General features: G+C 64.2%; 1 protein-coding gene and 1 long non-coding RNA gene across 12 annotated transcripts in view; one reads left to right on the top strand and one right to left on the bottom strand.

Moving 5' to 3' along the window:
* The window catches only part of SCAMP4 (secretory carrier membrane protein 4), a 27891-nt gene extending 12157 nt beyond the window's left edge, over positions 1 to 15734 (top strand). For 7 of the 9 annotated variants that reach the window (XM_077860663.1, XM_077860662.1, XM_077860657.1 and 4 more), the window contains exons 2-7: positions 428 to 474; positions 3021 to 3149; positions 3404 to 3560; positions 4663 to 4764; positions 11039 to 11156; positions 12847 to 15734. In XM_077860663.1, coding sequence (XP_077716789.1) covers positions 468 to 474; positions 3021 to 3149; positions 3404 to 3560; positions 4663 to 4764; positions 11039 to 11156; positions 12847 to 13026 — 693 coding nt within the window. In that variant the 5' untranslated portion in view covers positions 428 to 467 and the 3' untranslated portion in view covers positions 13027 to 15734. The remainder of the gene's footprint in view (positions 1 to 427; positions 475 to 3020; positions 3150 to 3403; positions 3561 to 4662; positions 4765 to 11038; positions 11157 to 12846) is intronic. The other 2 variants (XR_013358422.1, XM_077860664.1) reach the window with 2 other exon arrangements.
* Positions 14676 to 19841, bottom strand: LOC144290952 (uncharacterized). 3 transcript variants are annotated; one of them, XR_013358424.1, is made up of 4 exons: positions 19226 to 19841; positions 18376 to 18781; positions 17262 to 17543; positions 14676 to 17082 (listed from the first exon to the last, which is right to left on the bottom strand). It is a non-coding gene; the product is annotated as an uncharacterized LOC144290952 (long non-coding RNA). The 3 variants fall into 3 exon arrangements; XR_013358425.1 differs by having other exon boundaries at positions 17262 to 17507; XR_013358426.1 differs by having other exon boundaries at positions 19293 to 19841.

Genomic DNA, 19841 nt, shown 5'->3' with positions numbered 1-19841 from the left:
GCTTCGCTTGGGCTGTGGCGAGGTCCTGAGCTCCGTGAGGCTGGCAGGGCAGCGCCGCAGACCGCGGACTCGGGTAACGTCTCGCAGCAGCGGCGCGCGGGGTCCAGCTCTCTGTGGCCCTGAGGACGTGCTCAGAGCCGCTCAGGGATAGACAGGAAGCCTGGGGCCGTGGGGGAGGCCAAGGAGTGGGACGAGGAGGTGGGGGGGTCCCCGGAGGATTTTGGTTGTGGCCCAGCGTGTGAGGGGGCAACAGCCTGAGGCTCTCCTGCTGGCACAGGAGCTGCCCGGGGCTGGGGGCAGGTGGCGATGGCTTGGGAGCAGAGCACACACACCTCCGGGGGTGGCCTGGAGGTGAGGACTGTGGCTGTGGTATCGGGGCCCCGCAGCGGCCTTGGGGACCTCCTGACTGTGGCTGTCTCCCCTCCAGGTGGCTGCAGCCTTCTGCCCCGCCCAGCTGTCAAGCGGAAATGTCTGGTGAGTCTCGCCCAGAGGCCTTGCAGCAGGGGACCCGGCTTCTCGGTTCCCCTGGGAGTGTCCCCTGGTGGTCGGGCCCTAATGCCCTGCTCCTCCCCAGGGGCGCACACCACTCTCCCCACGAGGGGTGTCGGGTCGCTTCCTAGTTCCGAGCCAGATGACGGGGCAGTGCCAGGTTCCACGGCCAGGCCTTCTGCCTCAGGCCCATCTGGTCGTGGACTTCCGTAGGGTGTGAGGTTTGGGCATCTGGGTTCACACCTACACGCGTCAGGCACCACTCACTCTCAGGTTTGCCCGCCTCGTACTGCTCAGAATGGGGTGGAGGCTGCAGGTAAAATGACGTGGGCCCTGGAGGGGGTGCTGGTGGCCAGGTGGGATCCCTGTCGGGACCTTGGACGGGAGCCAGTGACCGGGGCGTGGACTGTGATTCCGTGTGGGGAGGCCCTGCTCCCACGTCTGACTGCAGAGGCTCAGGTGGGATCGAAGCCCCTCTTTGCTCACGCTCGGGACAGGCCGTGGCTTCCTGCGTCACTTGGTAAATGCCTGAGGCCTCTCCGGGGTCAGTAAGGGGAGGTCTGTGTCCATCTGGCCACCCCTCCGGCCCACTCTCGGTCAGCTGGCATTCTCACCGCCGCCCTCCCCCAGAACCCACTGGGCTCTCCTTCACTTTCTGGAGTCTTTATTCAAAGACCATCTTTTTCAGCGAGGCCTAACTTGGCTACTGTCTTGTATGTATGTGCTTTTTTAAGTATTTCATTTATTTACTTATGAGAGGCAGAGTCACAGGCAGAGGAGGAGGAGCAGGCTCCCTGCAGGGAGCCCAGTGCGGACTCCATCCCAGGACCCCAGGATCACCCACTGGGCTGAAGGCAGACGCTCAACTGCTGAGCCACCCGAGCGTCCCTATCTTAATCTTTTAAGTAGGCGGCACACCCGGCACGGAGCCCCAGTGCAGGGCTCAGTCTCACAACCTCACGACTGTGAGATCGAGACCTGAGCTGAGATGGAAAGTCCGGTGCTTACCCACCCGAGCCACCCGGGCACCCTGCCTCTCCTCTTAGAGGGCAGCCAGCCAGCACCCCAGCACACACATCCCTGTCAGCCCCCGCCCGCCGCAGCGTCTGCACACACACTCATTCACTGGGATTGTCGCTCTCCCCCGGCCAGAAGGGCAGCCCCTCGAGGCCATGGCTGGCTGCTTTTTTATTTATTTATTTTTTTTAAAGATTTATTTATTTATGATAGACATGGAGAGAGAGAGGCAGAGAGAGAAGCAGGCTCCATGCACCGGGAGCCCGACGTGGGATTCGATCCCGGGTCTCCAGGATCGCGCCCTGGGCCAAAGGCGGGCGCCAAACCGCTGCGCCACCCAGGGATCCCAATGGCTGGCTGCTTTTGTTCATGAATGAGCCCCCGAGGTGCTCCCGAGACGTGCCCAGCCACAGGGTGATGTTGAAAGGCTGAGGGGCGGCGCTGACCAGTGACTGTGTTACGGGCCGAAGCAGGTCTCCAGTCCCGACCCCTGGGCCTGTGAAATGGGGTCTTAGTTGGAAGCAGAGTCGCGTGTGTGACTAGTAGACAGGAGGCCACAGTGGAGCCTAGGACCCAGTGATAGGTATTCTTAGACGCACAGGGGAGGTGGCCTCGTGTCACCGAGGCAGGCACCAGAGCGAGGCGGCCGCAGGCCGAGGGTCCCCCAGGCCCCAGGAGCTGGGAGAGGCAGGAAGGACCCTCCGCTGGAGCCCCGGAGGACGCGCGGCCCCGCCACACCTCGACCTCAGACTTCTGGGCTCCGGGACGGGGAGAGAATAAATCTCTGTGGTTGGTGGCCGTGCCTTATTGCTGCCCCAGGAAGGTCGTGCGCCCAGAGTGCGGAACCTTCCCTGGAGGCGGACTTAACGGTGTCTGGGCGCTGCCGCGAGTCTACGTGGCCTCCCTGCCTCTTCTTAGGAGTCAGCACAGTGTCATGATTTAAACCACGTTTATGGGATCCCTGGGTGGTGCAGCGGTTTGGCGCCTGCCTTTGGCCCAGGGCGCGATCCTGGAGACCCGGGATCGAATCCCACGTCGGGCTCCCGGTGCATGGAGCCTGCTTCTCCCTCGGCCTGTGTCTCTGCCCCTCTCTCTCTCTCTGTGACTATCATAAATAAATTACAAAAAAAAATTTAAACCACGTTTATCATTCCATGTTGTGAAGTCGGGGGTCCTCAAACCCAGGTGCGGGCACGGCTGGTTCCGCCCCCCCGGGGCCCCAGGGAGACCCCTCCAGCCTTGTCCCGTCCAGAGGCGCCCCCTCCCGGCCCGCGGCCCCTCCTCCGTCCTCACTGCCAGCAGCACGGGGCCTGTCCGTCTCTGGGGCTCCCCCCCTCTCGGGAGGAGCTGGTGAGGATGCCGGGAACCCAGGGTCACCCCCACCGCGGGGCCTTGGACGAGGTCCCATGTGCTGCGGGAGGTGACGCGTCCACAGGTTCTGAGGAGGGACGCGTTTGGGGCTGTCGCTGAGGCCCCCCGCCTGGTCTCGTTCCTGGTGTTTTCTGTCCCTGCAGAAAAGGAGAACAACTTCCCGCCGCTGCCCAAGTTCATCCCCCTGAAGCCCTGCTTCTACCAGAACTTCTCCGACGAGATACCCATCGAGCACCAGCTCCTGGTGAAGAGGATCTACCGGCTGTGGCTGTGTGAGCCCGCGGGCGGGGCGGGCGGGGCCTCCCGTCTCTGACCCCAGCCCGGGACAGCCCAGACCGCGGAGCGGCCCCGGCCCCCGTGAACCCAAATTTTGGGCCCAACCTTGCCTTTCTAACCAAGTGATGTCCCCTGAGCCCCCCGGCCCTGAGACGTTCGTGCTGACCAGAGCCGCGGCCCAGCTCTCCGTGGGTGGGGGGTCCTGGCCCGCTGCCCGGCGCCCCCTCACCCTCCTCGCCCCCCTCCCCAGTCTACTGTGCCACCCTGGGGGTCAACCTCATTGCCTGCCTGGCCTGGTGGATCGGCGGCGGCTCGGGAGCCAACTTTGGCCTGGCCTTGGTCTGGCTGCTGCTCTTCTCTCCCTGTGGCTACGTGTGCTGGTTCCGGCCCGCGTACAAGGCCTTCCGGTGAGTCGGCGCGGGGCTGTGCGTCTGCGGGGCCTCGGGGAGCGGCTGGTGCTCCGGGGCGAGCCAGGACGCCTGACCTTGTGCTCAGGACACGAGCCTGTCGCCTGGCGCGGGTACAGGAACCTTTCTCCCGTCCTGCTTGCGGGACGGCTTCTAACCCGGGTCCGCAGACTGCAGCCAGCTGTGGCCTGTGTTGCCTTCTGGTGACTAAACTGAGGGACGCTTCACGTGTTAGCTGACTTCCCGTTTCAGTGTTCGGTGCTTTCACGGCGTCGTGGAGCTATCACTTCCGTGTAGTTCCAGAACATTCTCTCCCCGCTGAGGCAACCCCGTCCCCATCAGCTGTCACTCCCCCTCTCCCGGCCCCCCCGATCCCCCTCCCCGTGCGTGGATGAGCCCGTCCTGGACATGTCACACACGTGGACTCGCACCCCGTGGGGCTTCCTGTGTCTGGTTCCCTCCCTGAGCGTCCTGGGCTCCTCACTCCTATTCCTGGTCAAGCGATGCTCCCGTGTGTGGTGGACACGCTGCGTGTACCCACCCTGGGTTGTTGGCAGCCCGTGGCTTCTGTGGACACTGGCCGCCCTGAGCCCATTGCTCCGGAGCTGCCGTGCTTGCCCCTACGTGGTCCGAGTCCCAGGCTCTGAGTCCGTGGGAAGCGTCCCTGAGGGGCCCTCCTTGACGAGAGCTGGAAACGCGCGTGTGTGCGGAGGCCGGGAGGGGCTGTTCTCCGGGCCCCGGGCCGGCTCAGGCCGCCTCAGCAGGAACGCAGGGGTGTGCGGACTGCCTGGGAGCTGCCCTGCCCCTTCCCGCCTCCACCTCCAGGGCCCTGTTGTCCTCGGTCTGCCGACGCACCTTCTCCCCGGTTAACCCCCCGCAACCACGGGAGCGTCAGCCGCTCGTACTGAGATCGCTCTGGTCCCTCTGCAACCGGGAGCGTGTCAGGGTGCAGCGGGTTTCCAGCATCTCGGCCCCGCAGAGCCCAGGCCCCGTCCGAGCGCACATGGGGTGCTGCTGGGGAGGGCGTAGACCCCCGCGGGCCCTGCCGTGTGCGAGGGCGGCGGTGACGGCGGCGGTGACGGCCGTCCCCTCTCCTCTCCAGAGCCGACAGCTCCTTCAACTTCATGGCGTTCTTCTTCATCTTCGGAGCGCAGTTTGTCCTGACCGTCATCCAGGCGATCGGCTTCTCGGGATGGGGCGCATGGTGAGCCAGGCCGCGGAGCCCGGGCGTGCCGCGTGTTCGCTGTGGGGTGGGAAGAGCCCGAGCCGCCTGGGGCGTGAGACGCGGTGCGTGTGCTGCCCTGGCCTCTGAGCACTCAGGGCGGTGCGGGCAGGGCTGGGGCTGGGTCCTGCCTGGGACGTGCTCACGGGCCCCCAGGAGGCTGGGAGGTGTGCCCCTGCGGTGTGTCCGGGAGGAGCGGTCAGCGGACGGCGGGAGGCCTCCCCAGGACAGTGACCCCTCTGTGGACAGCGAGCCAGTCTTATCTGTGTTGAAGGTGTTGTACCCAGTGGCGTGGCTGTCGTCACAAGTTACAACAAGCAGACTTATTTCCTGCTTCCGGGCTCAGGAATCTGATGTGACCTTCATGAAGCTAAAACTTGGGTGTGGGCAGGGCTGGTCCCCCTGGGGACCCAGGGAGAGCTCCTCCTGTCCCTCACCTTCCAGAGATGCCCCCTCCCCGGCCTGCGGCCCCTCCTCCACCCTCGCCACCAGCATGGGGTCTGCCCGTCTGAGGCTGCCCTCCCCTGCCTCCCTCTCGGGAGGACCCCCTGGGAACCCAGAGTCATCCCCACCCTGGGGTCTTGAACGAGGTTCCCTCTGCTGCGGGAGGAGATACCTCCCAGGTCCCAGGATGAGGATGTGGGTGCTTGCGGGGCTCCTGGCTGGCTGCAGGTCGTCGTTGGCGTCGTGTCCCATGGGTGACACCTGAGGCTGTCTGAGGGTGCCCCTGCTTTGGTGCGGAGTCCTCTGTGTGTGCTCAGGTGGGCCCTGTGTGGCCTCTCAGTTGGCATCTTGTGGGGTTTTGATGGCCTCCCGAGCCTGCTCCTCAGCTCCTTCCTGTCGTCCACCTGCTCCTGTGTCTTTTGATCCCTTAAAGATCTAGGGGTCACCTTCTGCTCTAATCTGGGATTGTTTCCAGAAGAGCCTCCCCCAAGTCTTCCTGGTGAGCAGATGAGCTCTGTGTGGACCCTCGGTGTTGGGGTTCTTCTCGGTTGATGCCCTCCCACATCTGGGTCTGGAGAGCCAGGGAGGGGCTGTTTTGGGATCCCAGGTGCGGGACGTGCCGGGGGCCCGGGGCTCAGCACACACTCAGCCCCATGGCTCGGCCTTACGCGGAGAGGACGTGAAGCACACGAGCTCAGGGCGGAGGCCTGGGGGGCGGGGTGGGGCCGCCAGGTTCGAGCTCCCAGGGTCCTCCCCCGGGTGACCCACAGGACACGCTCAGTTCCCCCAACACGAGCCATGAGTATGTGCGCGAGGTGTGGTCTCGGGGCTGGCAGAGACCCGGCGCCCAGCTTCTCCGCGGGGGTCGGTCTCGGGGGGCCCTCTGCCCGGCTCGGCCGGGACCCCAGGCTCAGGAGGGCAGCAGGTGCTCAGCACGAACCCCGTGTCTGCACAGACGGCTCAGCCTGCGAGGTGGCGGGAGCTGGGCGTCCAGTTCCAGACGTGGCAGAGGGCGTCTGGGGAGGGGTCTCGGGCCCGCCGTGCCAGCGCTCGTGCTCAGTGCCCCCCCACCCTGGTTTCCACCCTGGGCAGGCACGAAGGCCCGTAGAAAGGGAACTTCCAGAGTTTCCCTTCCCTGCCTGAGTGCGGGCCACATGGGGCAGGGGACAGATGACCACCCGGCTGGTGAGCTTGGGCAGAGAGCTGCTCCGAAGTGTCTTCCGGTTCTGAGAAAGGAGGAGGACCCAAGGACAGAGACCCTGCGGTGGCGGCTCCAGGCCCATCTGGTCGCGCACAGGCTCCCCGTGCTCCCAGTCTGTTGCTGGGGGCGGGGTGGGGCAGCGTGGGGGCGGCCCCTTCCGGCTCTGGCTTGTTCCCGTGGTTGGATGAGATTCCTCCCCGCCCCAGGGCCGCCCAGGCCGGTGCAGGGGGTCCGGCGCAGGGGGTCCAGCGCAGGGAGCCGGTGCAGGGGGTGGCCCCCAGGGCGCTGCTCTGCCAGACCACATCTTTTTGGAAGCCCAGGCCCGAGTCTCCCGCCCTCCCGGATCCTGGGGGCTGCTGGGCTCCAGGCCCCCTTCCCGGGGCTGCATAGACAGCAGCTGCTGTGCCTGGTCCCTGTCCTCGGCCTTCTTCCTGGGGCACAGGCTCATCCTCTGAGGGGATGCTCTCGGGGGCCCGTGTGCCATCCCTGGCACCCAGCCAGCCCCGAGTCCTGAGGCCCTGTCACTCCCCACACACTCCAGATGTGCATCCACTCCGTAAATGCTTCCCTGTGAGCCCGTAAAGGGAGAGAACCTTCCAGACACAGGAAAGAATCCTACGTTTGTATGTGTATCTACGAGTCTGTGATGCTGCATCACACCCGAGAACCCGAGCTCCATCCCTTGGTACTCTCCGCTTGCTTAAATTCTGGCTTTTTAAGTGGGTTCTTCAGGGGCACCTGGCTGGTCAGCGGGGGGAGCATGCAACTCTTCATCTCAGGGCCGTGAGTTCCAGCCCCACGTTGGGCATGGGGCCTACTTCAAGTTTTAAAGAGCTTTTTAAAAAGTCATAAAATTATAATTTGCTTTGAAGTGATCTTTTTTGAGTGGTTTACGATGATACTCAGTTGTGCAGCCTGCGGACAATCCCTCCGGGAGCAGCAGGTGCATTTTCTTCTTCATTACCTGCCAGAGGTTGAGAGAGGTGGAACCATCTCCCCGAAGGAGCAGGGGAAGCTGAAGGAGGGTTTCTTGGTAGAGGCTAAGGTACGCTCTGGCACCCCCTTTCTTTGGGGCTCTTGGGTCTGCGCGCCAGGCATCTGTGCCCACCAAGACCTGCTTACTTGGAGCGTGTCCAGTTCTTCCAGCAGGATGGACCACTGAGCTGCCTCCACCCCTCCTCCTGACCCTCCAGCAAATGCTCTGATTGCTCCTTGAGCCTCGAGGGCAGGACCCTGGAGGGAGGGGCAGAGAACAGGAGGCTCTGGGGCCTGGGCTGAGCCCTGGGGTGAGCCTGGGGTGGGGTGCCCCGGTTTTCAGGAAGGTGCACACAGGACAGGTGCTTGCTTTAGCAGTTTGTCCAGATGCGACCCCAGGTGGGCGTGTGTGCTTCTGTGCGTTGGATTCTCTCTGAAGCTCTCGCCAGTCTTTGCGCTCCGCCCTCCTTTCCAGTGGGTTTACTGAAGGAGGAGGTTTCATGGTCCTGTGCTTTCCCGCAGGTCAGTTTTTAGGATAATGGTTTTAGTGAGATGTGTACCACAGACCAGAAGTTCACTCCTTGGTTTTATTTCTCTTAAAGATTCATTGGTTTACTTATTTGAGAGAGGGAGCGCGTGCAAGCACGAGCGAAAGGGACAGTCTGAGGGAGAAGCAGGCCCTCCCCTGAGCAGGGAGCCCAGTGCAGGACTCGATCCCAGGACCCCGGGATCACGATGGCCTGAGCAGAAGGCAGATGCCTCACTAACAGAGTCCCCCAGGCGCCCCAGATAGTCCCTCTTCTGAAGTGAACAGTTCAGTGGTCTTAGTACATCCCGAAGGTCGTGCAGACATTACTTTTGTTTAATTCAGGAATGTTCTGTCCCCACCAGAACGATCTACCCCCATCAGCCGTCACACACACCCCTGCCCAGTCCCCCCCGCCCCTGAGCCCCCTCCCCGTGCATGGACGAGCCCATCCTGGACGTGTCACACACATGGACTCACACCCTGTGGGCCCTCCTCGAATGTTGGGGTCTGGGTGTCTGTCCCAGGGGTGGCATGTGGGTGCCTCGCTCCTGCTCATGTGGCCCAGGGACGTGCCCGTGTGCAGGGGACACACTGTGTGCTTCTGTCCACTTGCCAGTAGGCTTTGGGGTATCTATAGGTGTTGCTCCCATCAGCAGGGCAGCTGTGACACGTATGTCCGCATCTTGAGTGTGCGCCCGGCTGTGGGATTGCTTGGTGATGCAACAGCTGTGCTGACCTGGGGGTTGCTGGACTCCCCACATCCCGTGTCTGCGCTGCCCTTTCACATACCCCGTTGTCCTCTGTGTGGTTCCAGCCCGCAGGCTCCTGCCTGAGCAGCTCAGGGGAGCACCTGGCAAACCCACCCCCTCCTCACCCCTGCCCTCCATCTCCAGGTCTCTCTCCATCCTCCTTACTCCCCACTGCTGACGCCTTGGCCTCTTGGTGACACGGCTGGTACACAGCAAGCCCAGTCACTCAGGCAGCTGTAGCTGACGGAGGCCGGTTGGTCATCCCTAGAGCCTGAGTGTGGTCATGCTGGGTGGTGGAGGACACTCTTCTCGGTCCTGGTCCTGCTGGGAGGCTGGTGCTATGGAGCAGGCTCCCCAGCCCCCACCCCTGCCTGTGGGTGCATGCACTCTCCCCAGAGACCTCAAACCTCAGGCCAGGGCCCCTGCCCGCTCGGCCCCTCTTCTCAGTGCCCCAGACCTTTTGGGAGGATAGTAGTCCCGGGAGTGACGCTCCCCAGCAGAGCCAGCGCTTCCTCCCCTCCCAGGAGCCTCTGACCACCCAGCCCCCGCCTGAGCCCTCCAGCCGCCCACCTCTGCCCGCACCTGTTCCCCCAGCCCGGCCCTGCCTGCAGGTGCTCCCGTTGCTTGCACCTGCTTCCCCACCGGGCTCGCACACAGTCTCCTGGCCCGGCTAAGGCTCCCTCCCAGCAGCTCTTCCAGCTGCCCCGGGCCGAGTGGGGACGGGCAGCAGGTGTGTCCCCAGCGGCCAGCATAGTGTGAGCCTGGGGCCCAGGGGCTCCTCTGGTTGCCCCTATGTTGTGCACGTGGATGACGGGGCCACGCAGCCTGCCTCGTTCAGAGCATGGTGCGTGGTCTCCTGAACGTGCCTGCGGGGAACCCACGTGTGCTGACTGCACGCCAGTCGCGCTGGTCCCGGAGGCTCGAGCAGCTCGCAGACCAGCACGGGCAGCCTCCAGAGGGGCGGGGCCCTGCCTCGTGGGTGCTGGGGGTGGCTGGATGCAGCCTTCGTCTCCTCGGGGGTGACGCTCCTGGGAGTGGGGGCTGCAGGGGCAAGTGCGCATGTGGCCAGTGGACGTGGCCAGTGGGACACGGGGACTCCAGGGGACTGCGGTGAAGCCCGAACACGGTGCATGGTTAAGTTAAAGGTAGCGAGCCAGCGTCCGTTTCCTGGTCGCTTTACGTGCTTCTCCGTCCCCGAGGCTCCAGCCCTGTGTGTGTGTGGGGGGGGAGGGGTTATCCGTCCAGAAAAATAAAATCTCCAGGGCAACCCGGGTGGCTCAGCAGTTTAGCGCTACCCTCAGCCCAGGGCGTGATCCTGGAGACCCGGGATTGAGTCCCACGTCGGCTCCCTGCATGGAGCCTGCTTCTCCATCTCCCTGTTCTCTAATAAATAAATAAAATCTTAAAAATAAATGAATTAATAGGGATCCCTGGGTGGTGCAGCGGTTTAGCTCCTGCCTTTGGCCCAGGGCGTGATCCTGGAGACCCGGGATCGAATCCCACATCGGGCTCCCGGTGCATGGAGCCTGCTTCTCCCTCGGCCTGTGTCTCTGCCTCTCTCTCTCTCTGTGTAACTATCATAAATAAATAAAAATTAAAAAAAAAATAAAATCTCCAGCAGGGTTGCTCCCCATCTCTCGCTGTAAGAGGCAAGTGTGGGTGTTGGCCCGAGTGTGGTGTCGCAGGGCCTTGCCGTGCCGACCCCCCCCCCCCCCGCCCCGGTCGCTTCCCCGACACCACGTCAGCGTTCCCCTGAGGGGCCGCGACACGCTGCACGTCCGTGTGGTCTCCAGCCGGTGAACGTGCTCGTGGTTACGTGTGATCCTGCGGCGTTCGTTCTCAGGAGGAGGCGGCCTGGGAGCAAGAAATGAGCACCTGGCGGTTTTGTAGGTAACGGCCACTGCTCCTGACCGGGAGGGGCACACGCCCGCCAGCGCAGGGCTGCTCTCGGCCCCTCACACGCGCTGCGCTCGCCTGCGTGACAGTGGAACGCGGAGACCCTGTTCTTTCATCTTTTAAAGGTTTTACGTATTCATGAGAGACACACAGGCAGAGGGAGAAGCAGGCTCCATGCAGGGAGCCTGAGGTGGGACTCGATCCCGGGACCTCGGGGTCACGCCATGGGCGGAAGGCAGATGCTCCTGGGGAGCCCCGAGCCCCCTAGGCCCCCGTTCTTCCTCATTGCTGGGTTTGAGCTTTGTGTATTCACTGGCCCCTGCAAGTCTTCGTACGAAATGCTGGTTTTCCGCTGCTGGTTTATTTTTTTCTTGTCCGTTTGCCGGAGCACTTTGCATATGAACGTGCTGGCCCTCGGCTGGCACCCGGGCTGGCACCCACGCTCTTTCTCGGCCCTTGCAGTGGTTGGCTGTCAGCAATCGGGTTCTTCCAGACCAGCGTCGGGGCCGCCGTGGTCATGCTCTTTCCAGCCATCCTGTTCTCCGTGTCCGCTGCCATGATGGCCATTGTGATCGTGAAGGTGAGTCCTCTGCATCCTGCGACTTCTAGCCTGTTCGCAGGCAGCCTGTCACCTGATCCTCCCAAGTTCTGGGGGCTGGTCTCATCCGCGTTTCAGGAGCAAGAGACCGAATGGGAACGAGCTCATCTGTACAAGGCGGGCTCGGGGAAGTGTGTAGCGTGGGCCGCTGCTGAGCACACCTGCCTTAGAGGGCACCCCGGCCCCGGCCCCGAGGACGTGCGTGTCCCAGGGTGTGCTCTGTGCTGCCCGGCTGGGCCCGCCGCTGGATACCTGCTACCATGGGCAGTTACACTGGGCACCCGCCTCCACTCACGTCCTTGCCGGCTGCGTGGGGCTGGTAGGCCGGCTCCCCTGTCATAGAAAGTTCCCGTGGGTGGCACCGCTCTGGGTGCTTGGAGACGGCAGCAGCAGGAATGCTCGTCCAGCCGTCGTGAGAAGCTGGTGCGTGGCCATGAGCCCCCCTGGAGGTGGACACCGTGGACGTGCCTGGGGTCCCCACGGGCAAGGGAGGGGACGCGGGCATCGATCCAGCGCTGTGCCCCCACACGGGCTGTGTGGTCGGCCGTGACTCGAGTGTCTCTAGCCTTTTTGCCACAACAGTCTGGCTGTTAGAGCACGTTTCCTGGCTCACATGGGCTTTCTCCCCACTGCACCTGGCGGTCTGGGAAGATGGAAGCGTCCACTCCCCCTGCATGTGCGTCCGTGATGCTTTCAGCTGTGTAGACAGCCGGAGGGCGGGGCGGGGGCCGGCATTAACCACGCGTGTGCGCGGAGACATGGGGGAGTGAGTCTAAACACAGCTCCGGGGTGAAGTCCGCGCAGGGGCCGGCTCTTTGCAACAGGGACTTCCGTTGAGCGGCAAGCATTCTAAGTTAGAGAACAGACGCGCCCTGAAACCCTAGGGAGGTAGGAAGGTTTGCGGATTCAAGTAGGGTGTGTGCTTTGAAAACAGAGAGTGGACCCCGGGACCGGCCCCAGGTGCGGGACGTGCGGGGGGCCCAGGGCTCAGCACACGGTCAGCCCCGCGGCCCTACCTTACACGGAGAGGACGTGAAGCGCACGAGCTCAGGGCGGAGGCCTGGGGGTGGGGCGGGGACACCAGGCTCGAGCTCCCAGGGTCCTCCCCCGGGTGACCCACAGGACACGCTCAGTTCCCCCAACACGAGCTGTGCCAGCGCTCGTGCCCACCACCGCCCCCCCCCCCCCCCCGAGGGAGGGCAGACACGGAGACTTCCTAAGTAGTCGCGCGGGAGAAGACTCCGTGGAGCCACGGGGACCGTGTGCAGCCTCGCTGGTCATCAGGAGTGTTGAGTTAAAGGCCGTTTTTCACTTGCTGAGTTTTCTAGAATCTCCGGCACTGGCCTGTGGTCCCCAGGTGCAGGGGGCAGTCGGTTACCCCGGCGGTCTCTGCCCAGGAGACGACCACGCGCGGGGTGCAGGGCGGGAGCGTCAGGCGGGCGGTGGCCACACAGGTCAGCAGTGGGGACCGTGGCCGTAGATGAGGGCGGGGCCTCCCGCGTCCGCCCTGTTGGCAGCGTCTGGGCGTTTTCCAACGTGTCCCCTGAGGTGTTTCTCTTGCTTCTGTAAATCATCTGAGGCCCTGCCTCAAACCCGAGGAAGCCTCCCCAACACGCACTCTGGCTCAATTTGTCTTCCTCCTTCTCTGCCTCCCCATCCTCTGCCCCTCCAGGTACACAGGATCTACCGGGGGGCGGGCGGAAGCTTCCAGAAGGCACAGACCGAGTGGAACACGGGCGTTTGGCGGAACCCACCGTCCAGAGAGGCTCAGTACAACAACTTCTCAGGGAATAGCCTGCCCGAGTACCCCACCGTGCCCAGCTACCCGGCTTCTGGCAGCCAGTGGCCGTAGGGGGGCTGCGTGGCCCCACGGCCTGCCCACCTGCCCCCGTCGCCATCCTCTCCTCCCCCAGCCAGGGCAGCAGAGCCCAGGAGCACTTGGGGACCCGTGTTTGTGTTCATCTCACCTTCGGGAGGGAGGTCCTCGCAAGCGCCGCCCAGAAACCGTCCAGCCTCTGCGCCTGGCAGGAGGATGCCCCTGCCACACGTCACGTTCGGTCGTCATGCTATCCACACCCTCTCCTGCCCGGGCCATCTGAGGGCCGACACAGGCCTCCCCAGGGAGAAGGTGGCAGCAGGCCAGCTGCCTGCCTTCCAGAGCTGATGGCTCTGAGGACGACTGACCTCGTGTCCACCCGCGTGTTCTGTGCCGGGGTGTGGCCCTCGGGCCTTCTCCCCCTCTTCCTGTCCCTGTGGGCGATGGGGTCTTGGCTGGGTCCCTCATGACCTCCTCCTCCTGTGTCTCTGCCCACCTGGGGCTAGAGGGCCCTTGTGAACAGCCTACGGGGTCAGCCAGAGGCATTTAGCTGCCGGGGCACCATGATCTGAGCCCCTGTCCATCTGTCCGCCCCACGTGCTCTGGGTTCCGTGGCCACTGTGCAGGGCCGTTGGCCAGCCTGCCTCCAGCCTGCCCACCTGCAGCGGCTCTCCTCCTGGGAACTTCGAGTGGACCTCTGTGGAGATCCCAGCACTGGGGCGGGTCCCATGGGGAGGACGGGGCCGCTGGGCTCTCCCTGCTGTGCAGACCGCGGGGTGCAGACCGGGGGACACCAGTGGCACCTGCAGAGTGGGTGTGACTGCGCCTCCACGGCCCAGCCGCGCCTCGGAGCCTCTGACCCCACTGTTGCTCGAGCTGCACGAAGCAGGAGCCTGAGTTTCTCCAGAGAATGGCTTTGTAGAAGGAACGAAGATGTGACAAATCTGTGCCTTAACGAGGAACCTAAGCAAGACGCCAGAAGGACCGGAGTGTCCCCGGCCACCTCGGCAGCGCCCTGTGAGTGGACGGGCGGGGGACACCTGGTGGCCCGAGCCCTTGCTGGCCGGGCTTCCCAGGGCCCCGAACGCTGCCCCCCCGGCTCCTGGCTGGCCGTCCCCGTCACACTGCCACGCCTAACGCCGGCCTCGCCAGAAGCCCGGGCACGACTGCGGCCACGCTTGCTTTGGCTACTTGCACTGAACACCATGTGGCGTCCAAGGGTGGCCACGGCCCCCGCAGGTCGCAGCCTCCTGGATGGGAGCCCCGAGCCCTGGGTCTCCCGGGTGTCCCTTCACATCCCGAGGCCCCTGGTGTGCGGCCCCAGCACTGACGCCACCCGGCTGCAGGGCCATGGAGCAGGTGTGGGAGGCCCCCCGCCCACACATTCGCCCGCACGTTCACCCACACTCACCCTGAGCCCCCGCGGCCCCGGGCACCTTGGTTACTCCGTGGTGGGGCGGACCCGATCCTGGAAATAAACACTCCAGTCCTTTTGCATCTCGGAGCCTCTGCGGGGCTGTGAGTGGCGCCTGCATGCATGTCGCCCCCGTGGCCCGACCCCTGCCCACGCGCCCTGCAGTGGGCCTGGCCCCCCAGCCGCCCCTGCCCTCACACTGCCTTGCTCTCAGCCGTGTCCACAATCCACCACGGTGCGTTTCTTTTGTGCTTTTCTTTTAAAACAACTAGTTTTTGTCTTTTTTTTTTTTACGTTTCACTGTTTTAATTTGAAAAAGGAAGTGCAGAAAACGAGAAACCAGCATCCCTTGCCATGAAGGAAAAGTAACAGTAGAGGTGGCCGGAGTAGAAACAGGAAGGTCTCAGCAGCCCAGCTGGAGGGGCCCTGTTGGTGGCGGAGCAGACACTCCACATGGACACGGGAGGGAGGGCGTGAGTCTTAGTCCACAGTTCGGAAACGAAGAGGACCAGGCCCAGCCCGAGCGGGTGGCGTGGCTGGTGGTGTGTTCCCCTCCCCACAGGTGCACGTGTGGACGTCCTGACACCAGACCTCAGGCCAGGACTGTGTTTGGGTTGGGGTCGCTGCAGGGGTACTTAGTTGGGGTGAGGTCCCACTGGAGCAGAGGGGCCCCAGAGCGATGACGGGCATCCTTATAAAGGGACACGTGGATGCAGACAGGCCGGAGGAAGCCCCGTAGAGACAGGGGTGATGTCCCCCCGGGGGTCAGGGTCGAGGCTGCCCCAGGAAGGCACCCAGCAGAGGCGAGGGGAGTGGAACGAGGGGCAGGGGCCTGCTGTGCCCGGGGGCTGCACCACACCTGGCAGGCCTGTCCCTGGGATGGGCGGGGAGGCGGCGTTGGTGACAGCAGGAAGAGGAGCAGCACCCAGGCCTGGAGGGAGGAAGGGCTGTGGGCTGCCTCGGCCTCCGGGTGACCCGTCAGGACGCAGGATGTGGCTGGAGTTGAGAGACTGAGGCCCGAGTGAGAAGTGTGCGTGGGCGGCCGCGTCCAGGAACCACGGGGTCGTAAGCCGCAGGGGTCTCCCCTCCCACCTTCTGGAGGGCAGAGCCTGGGATCCGGGTGGGAACGGCCACCGCGGGATGGTGGGGCTGGGGCGGGCGTCAGTCCGCGGGGCCTGACCGCCCTGCAAGGCCCGGGCGGGGCCTCCCTGCGCGCCTAACAATGCTAACAGTGGCGTAGAACGTAAGACGACATCTACAAACGTGTTAACGTCATCTAAGGATGTGTTCGCTACACTTCAACATTAAAAAAATAACTTTTTTAAGAAAAGAGATGAGTGACATTGTTTTCATTTTTGCAGAGAGGGCGGCCGGGTTCTCCCGTGGCGGCTGCGTGGACTTCGCTGTCGTGACCCGTCTTGGCCCCAAGGGAAGATTGGGGGCAAGAGGGCAGGAGTCTAGGGAGGCGAGAGCGAGCGGGTCCCCCCTGCAGGTGGCCGCAGCCCCCTGGGGCCCTGTGGAACGCGCGGGGACTGGGTGTCAGGCTGCCGGCCCCATAGGGGGCTGGAGGGCCGTGACTGTGCCCCGGGTGGGCGCACACCTGCGTGCGTGCTGTGTGACCAGTGAACTGCTTTCACCTCCGTTGATCCTTTCGGGTCCTAGCCCCCAGGGCCCCACGAGGGCACCTTCTCTGGAAATAGGGTCACCAAAGGAGACATTTTTCAAGGTCAAGTGAGGCCTCATCCAACGTGACAGACTGGAACACGTGGACCGGGTCAGGCCGGGGGAAGCCCCGTGAAGATGGGGCCGAGACGGGGGCGATGCTCTTGCAGGCCCCGGAATGCCGGGGGCGCCGGTGACCCCCACATCCCCCTGTGAGGCTGGGAGGCCTGGGACGGGTTCTCCCCTCTGCAGGAATAGGGCCGGCAACACCTCGTTCTCCGACATGCACCAGGGGCTGCAATTTCCACAGGTCTCTTCGGGGATCACAGTTCAACCCGTGACGGGTGCGCATCTCCGGGAGTCCTCGGCCGCCGTGTGCAAGAACCGCGAGCGGGGTGCCCCGAGGCCACTCATCCTCCTACATTCTGGAGCCCGCAGCCTGACATCCGGCTGTGGCGGGGCCGTGCTCCCTCGGCAGGCCCCAGGGGAGGGTCCGTCCTGCTGCTCCCGGCTCCCGGGGCCTCCGGGCATCCCGGGGCCTGTGGCCGAGCTCTGCCCTCCGCGTGGGTGCCTGTGCGGGCGTGTTAAGTTGTTTGTTTACTTAGGGGAGAGCTCACAGGAGCGAGGGGCACGAGCAGAGGGACGCAGAGGGTGACAATCTCCAGCTGACCCCATGCTGAGGGCAGAGCCCCACGCGGGGCTCGGACGCAGGACTCCGAGATCGCAACCTGAGCTGAAACCGGGTCGGACGCTTCACTGACTGAGCTGCCCAGGCGCCCCTGTGTGCCCTCGTCTTCCAACGACACCAGCCGTGGAGTCATGGCCCACCCTGACCCCGCGCGACCTCGTCTGAGGTCTAACACGGCTGCAGGGACGCCCGGGGGCTCAGCGGTTGAGCGTCTGCCTTGGGCCCAGGGCGTGACCCCGGGGTCCTGGGTTCGAGTCCACGTTGGGCTCCCCGCAGGGAGCCTGCTTCTCCCTCTGCCTGTGTCTCTGCCTCTCTCTGTGTGTCTCTCCTGAATAAATAAAATATTAGAAAAAAAAAGAATAAAAAACACGTCTGCAAAGACCCTATTTCCAAATAAGCTCCGGTGTTGAGGTTCCGGGTGTATGTGAGTTTTGGGGGCGACACTACTCAGCTCTCTACCTCACCCCAGCCTTGGGCCCCTGGGTGTGGGGTGAAGGAGCTCCTCACCTGGCATCTCTGGTGACAGGTGGCTCACTGCATGTCCCCTGCTCAGGCTTGCTGAGACTTCCAGGGTTTTAGCCACAGAGGGGCCCAGGAGGCCTGCGTGCACCGGGCCCTTGTTCGCCTCCTGTGTGTCTCGGGGCCCGAGGAGCCATGCGAGAGCGAAAGACCCCTATCTGGGTCACACTGACACAAGCAGACACCTGCTCAGCAACCGCGAGGAGGACCTTGCTCTGGGCCAATCAGAGGTGGCTGGGGGGGGGTGTCACATGGTCACAAGGTACAGCCCTGTTCCCAGAGGATGAAACTGCTGGTTTCCGCTCCGGGCTACAACCCCCCACCCCCCACCCCGCGTCTTCTGTTTCCCCTCCAGAGCTCACACCACCCAGAGAGGGACACAACTCTGACTTGTCTGTGGCACCAGGCGACAATCTCCCATTGCGGCCCCTGACGCGGGGATGCCCCCCCTCAGCAGTGGGAGATGCAGCATTGCAGATTTAGAAGCCAGGGGACCCCGGGCAAGTCGCTGCGTCCTAAACCTCAGCCTCCACTTCAAAGATGGGAGTGTCTGCGTCCCCGCTCCCCCGAGGGGAGGCCTGGCTGCGCGGACCAGGACCCCAGTTGCACAAACTGAACCGGGGTGCCTGCGTGTGCCGGTGGGCTGGCGTGGGGCACCAGGGGGCAGCCCTGCTCTGACCTGGGGTCTCTCCCGGGAGATGGGCCTGCCTCCCCTAGGGGTAAGGGGACTCGGGGGCGCTTCCCGCCCATCTCCTCCCTGAAACCCACAGCTGTTTGGGGTTTATGGGTTGGCTGGGATTTTGTTGGCCTTTCCTAGGTCGGGGTGGGGAGAGCAGTGGAGTCCCCGCTCGGCCCCCTTTTTAAAAAATATTTTATTTATTTATTCATGAGAGACAGAGAGAGAGAGAGACAGAGAGAGGCAGAGACCCAGGCAGAGGGAGAAGCAGGCCCCAGGCAGGGAGCCCGACATGGGACTCGATCCCGAGTCCCCAGAATCACGCCCTGGCTGAAGGTGGTGCCAAACCGCCGAGCCACCTGGGCTGCCCCCCCAGCCCCTTAATGATGATCTTGCCGCACCCAGAGCCCCCGCGGGGCCCTTTACCACAGCCGTTTTCCAGATGGGGTCCCCACGACCAACGCTGACAGGAGGCAGGCGCATGCGGGCTACGTTCAAAGTGGGCCCGAAAGGAGGAAGCACAGAAGCCCGTCTGCTGTTTCAGACTCGCGGGTGATGTCAGAGAGAGCGTGTTCACCTGCGCCACGCGGGCCCAGCCACTAACCGTGAGTTCATGAGACAGAGACCAGAGAGGGCCAGCCACCCACCCGCGGTCCCACGGCCTTCCACGGCCCCCCAGCCCTGGCCTCACGTTCCATGTTCTTTCCGCAGGCCTGGCCCTGCTGCTTTCTGTGGGGGCGAGGCTGCAGCTCGCGTGTACACCTCGAGGCCCCCCAGAGGAGAGGCCGGCAGGCCCCTGGCCCCTGGGCGTCGGGCGCCTCAGCGGATTTCCCTAAGGAGCGAGACAAGAGGACACTTGGCCCAGGAGGTAGGACGAAATAAAACCCCGACTTCTCCAGGATCTGGGAGGACTGTGAAATTTGTTCGTTTGTTCATTCATTCATTCATTCATTCATTCATTCATTCACCACACAGTGATCACACAGAGACTGAGTGCCTCGGGGGCAGACACACGGGGGAGCTGAGCAGATGCAGTCCCTGGCCTGGCATAGCTGGTGAACAAGTGGATTGCCCCTCCCCTCCCCCCTCCCCTCCCCCCTCCCCTCCCCTCCCCTCCCTCCCAGCCCTCTCCCCCCTCCCCTCCCCTCTCCTCCCCTCCCTCCCAGCCCTCTCCCCCCTCCCCTCCCCTCTCCTCCCCTCCCTCCCAGCCCTCTCCCCCCTCCTCTTTCCCAGTCATCCCCAGTCAGCTCCCAGAGCAGCTGTCAAGAGCTTGTACTTTGGAGGAGGCTGACTCCATGGGAGGCTCAGGTTGGAGAGGGCCAGGGTGCCATGAGAGAGGACACCTGGGGATGTGCCTTGGGCTTTGGAGGTGGTGCCTTTGCAGGGACCGGGGCACGATGGGGCAGGACGAGCCCTAAGGTCGCAGGGGCACAGGGCCGCAGAGCACCTGGCGCCCCCGAGTCCCACAGGCCAGGCTCGGGCACTGGCTGCGGGCGGCACCCGCAGGCAAAGGGCGGTGGTGAAACGACTGTATTTCAGGGAGGTCGGCGCGGGACGAGGGGACTAGTGTCAAGAGTGGCCCCCGAGTGGGGAGAAGGCAGCCGGGTGGGAGGAGGGCCAGTGGGTCGCGCAGTGGGCAGTGAGGTCAAGGCCGCTGGCCCGGGGTCAGCGGTGCGGGCGGCCGGCTCGGGCAGTCCTCACTGGGGCGCGGCCTCGGCCCCCACGGGGGATGCTTGGCCCGCGGGGCCTTCTCAGCTCGGAGAGGCCGGGCTGGACCAGCAGCAGGGCGGCCGTCAGAGCCGGGGCCCCAGCATCCGGACCCGGCCTCCTGCCCCCGCAGGGCTCGGCTCCCGGGAGGCCCGACCCGGGGACCCGCGTCCGCCCTCGGAGGC

Source organism: Canis aureus, chromosome 19 (assembly GCF_053574225.1).
Source record: "Canis aureus isolate CA01 chromosome 19, VMU_Caureus_v.1.0, whole genome shotgun sequence".
Classification (NCBI taxonomy): Eukaryota; Metazoa; Chordata; class Mammalia; order Carnivora; family Canidae; genus Canis; species Canis aureus.
This window is presented reverse-complemented; position numbering and strand designations above follow the sequence as displayed.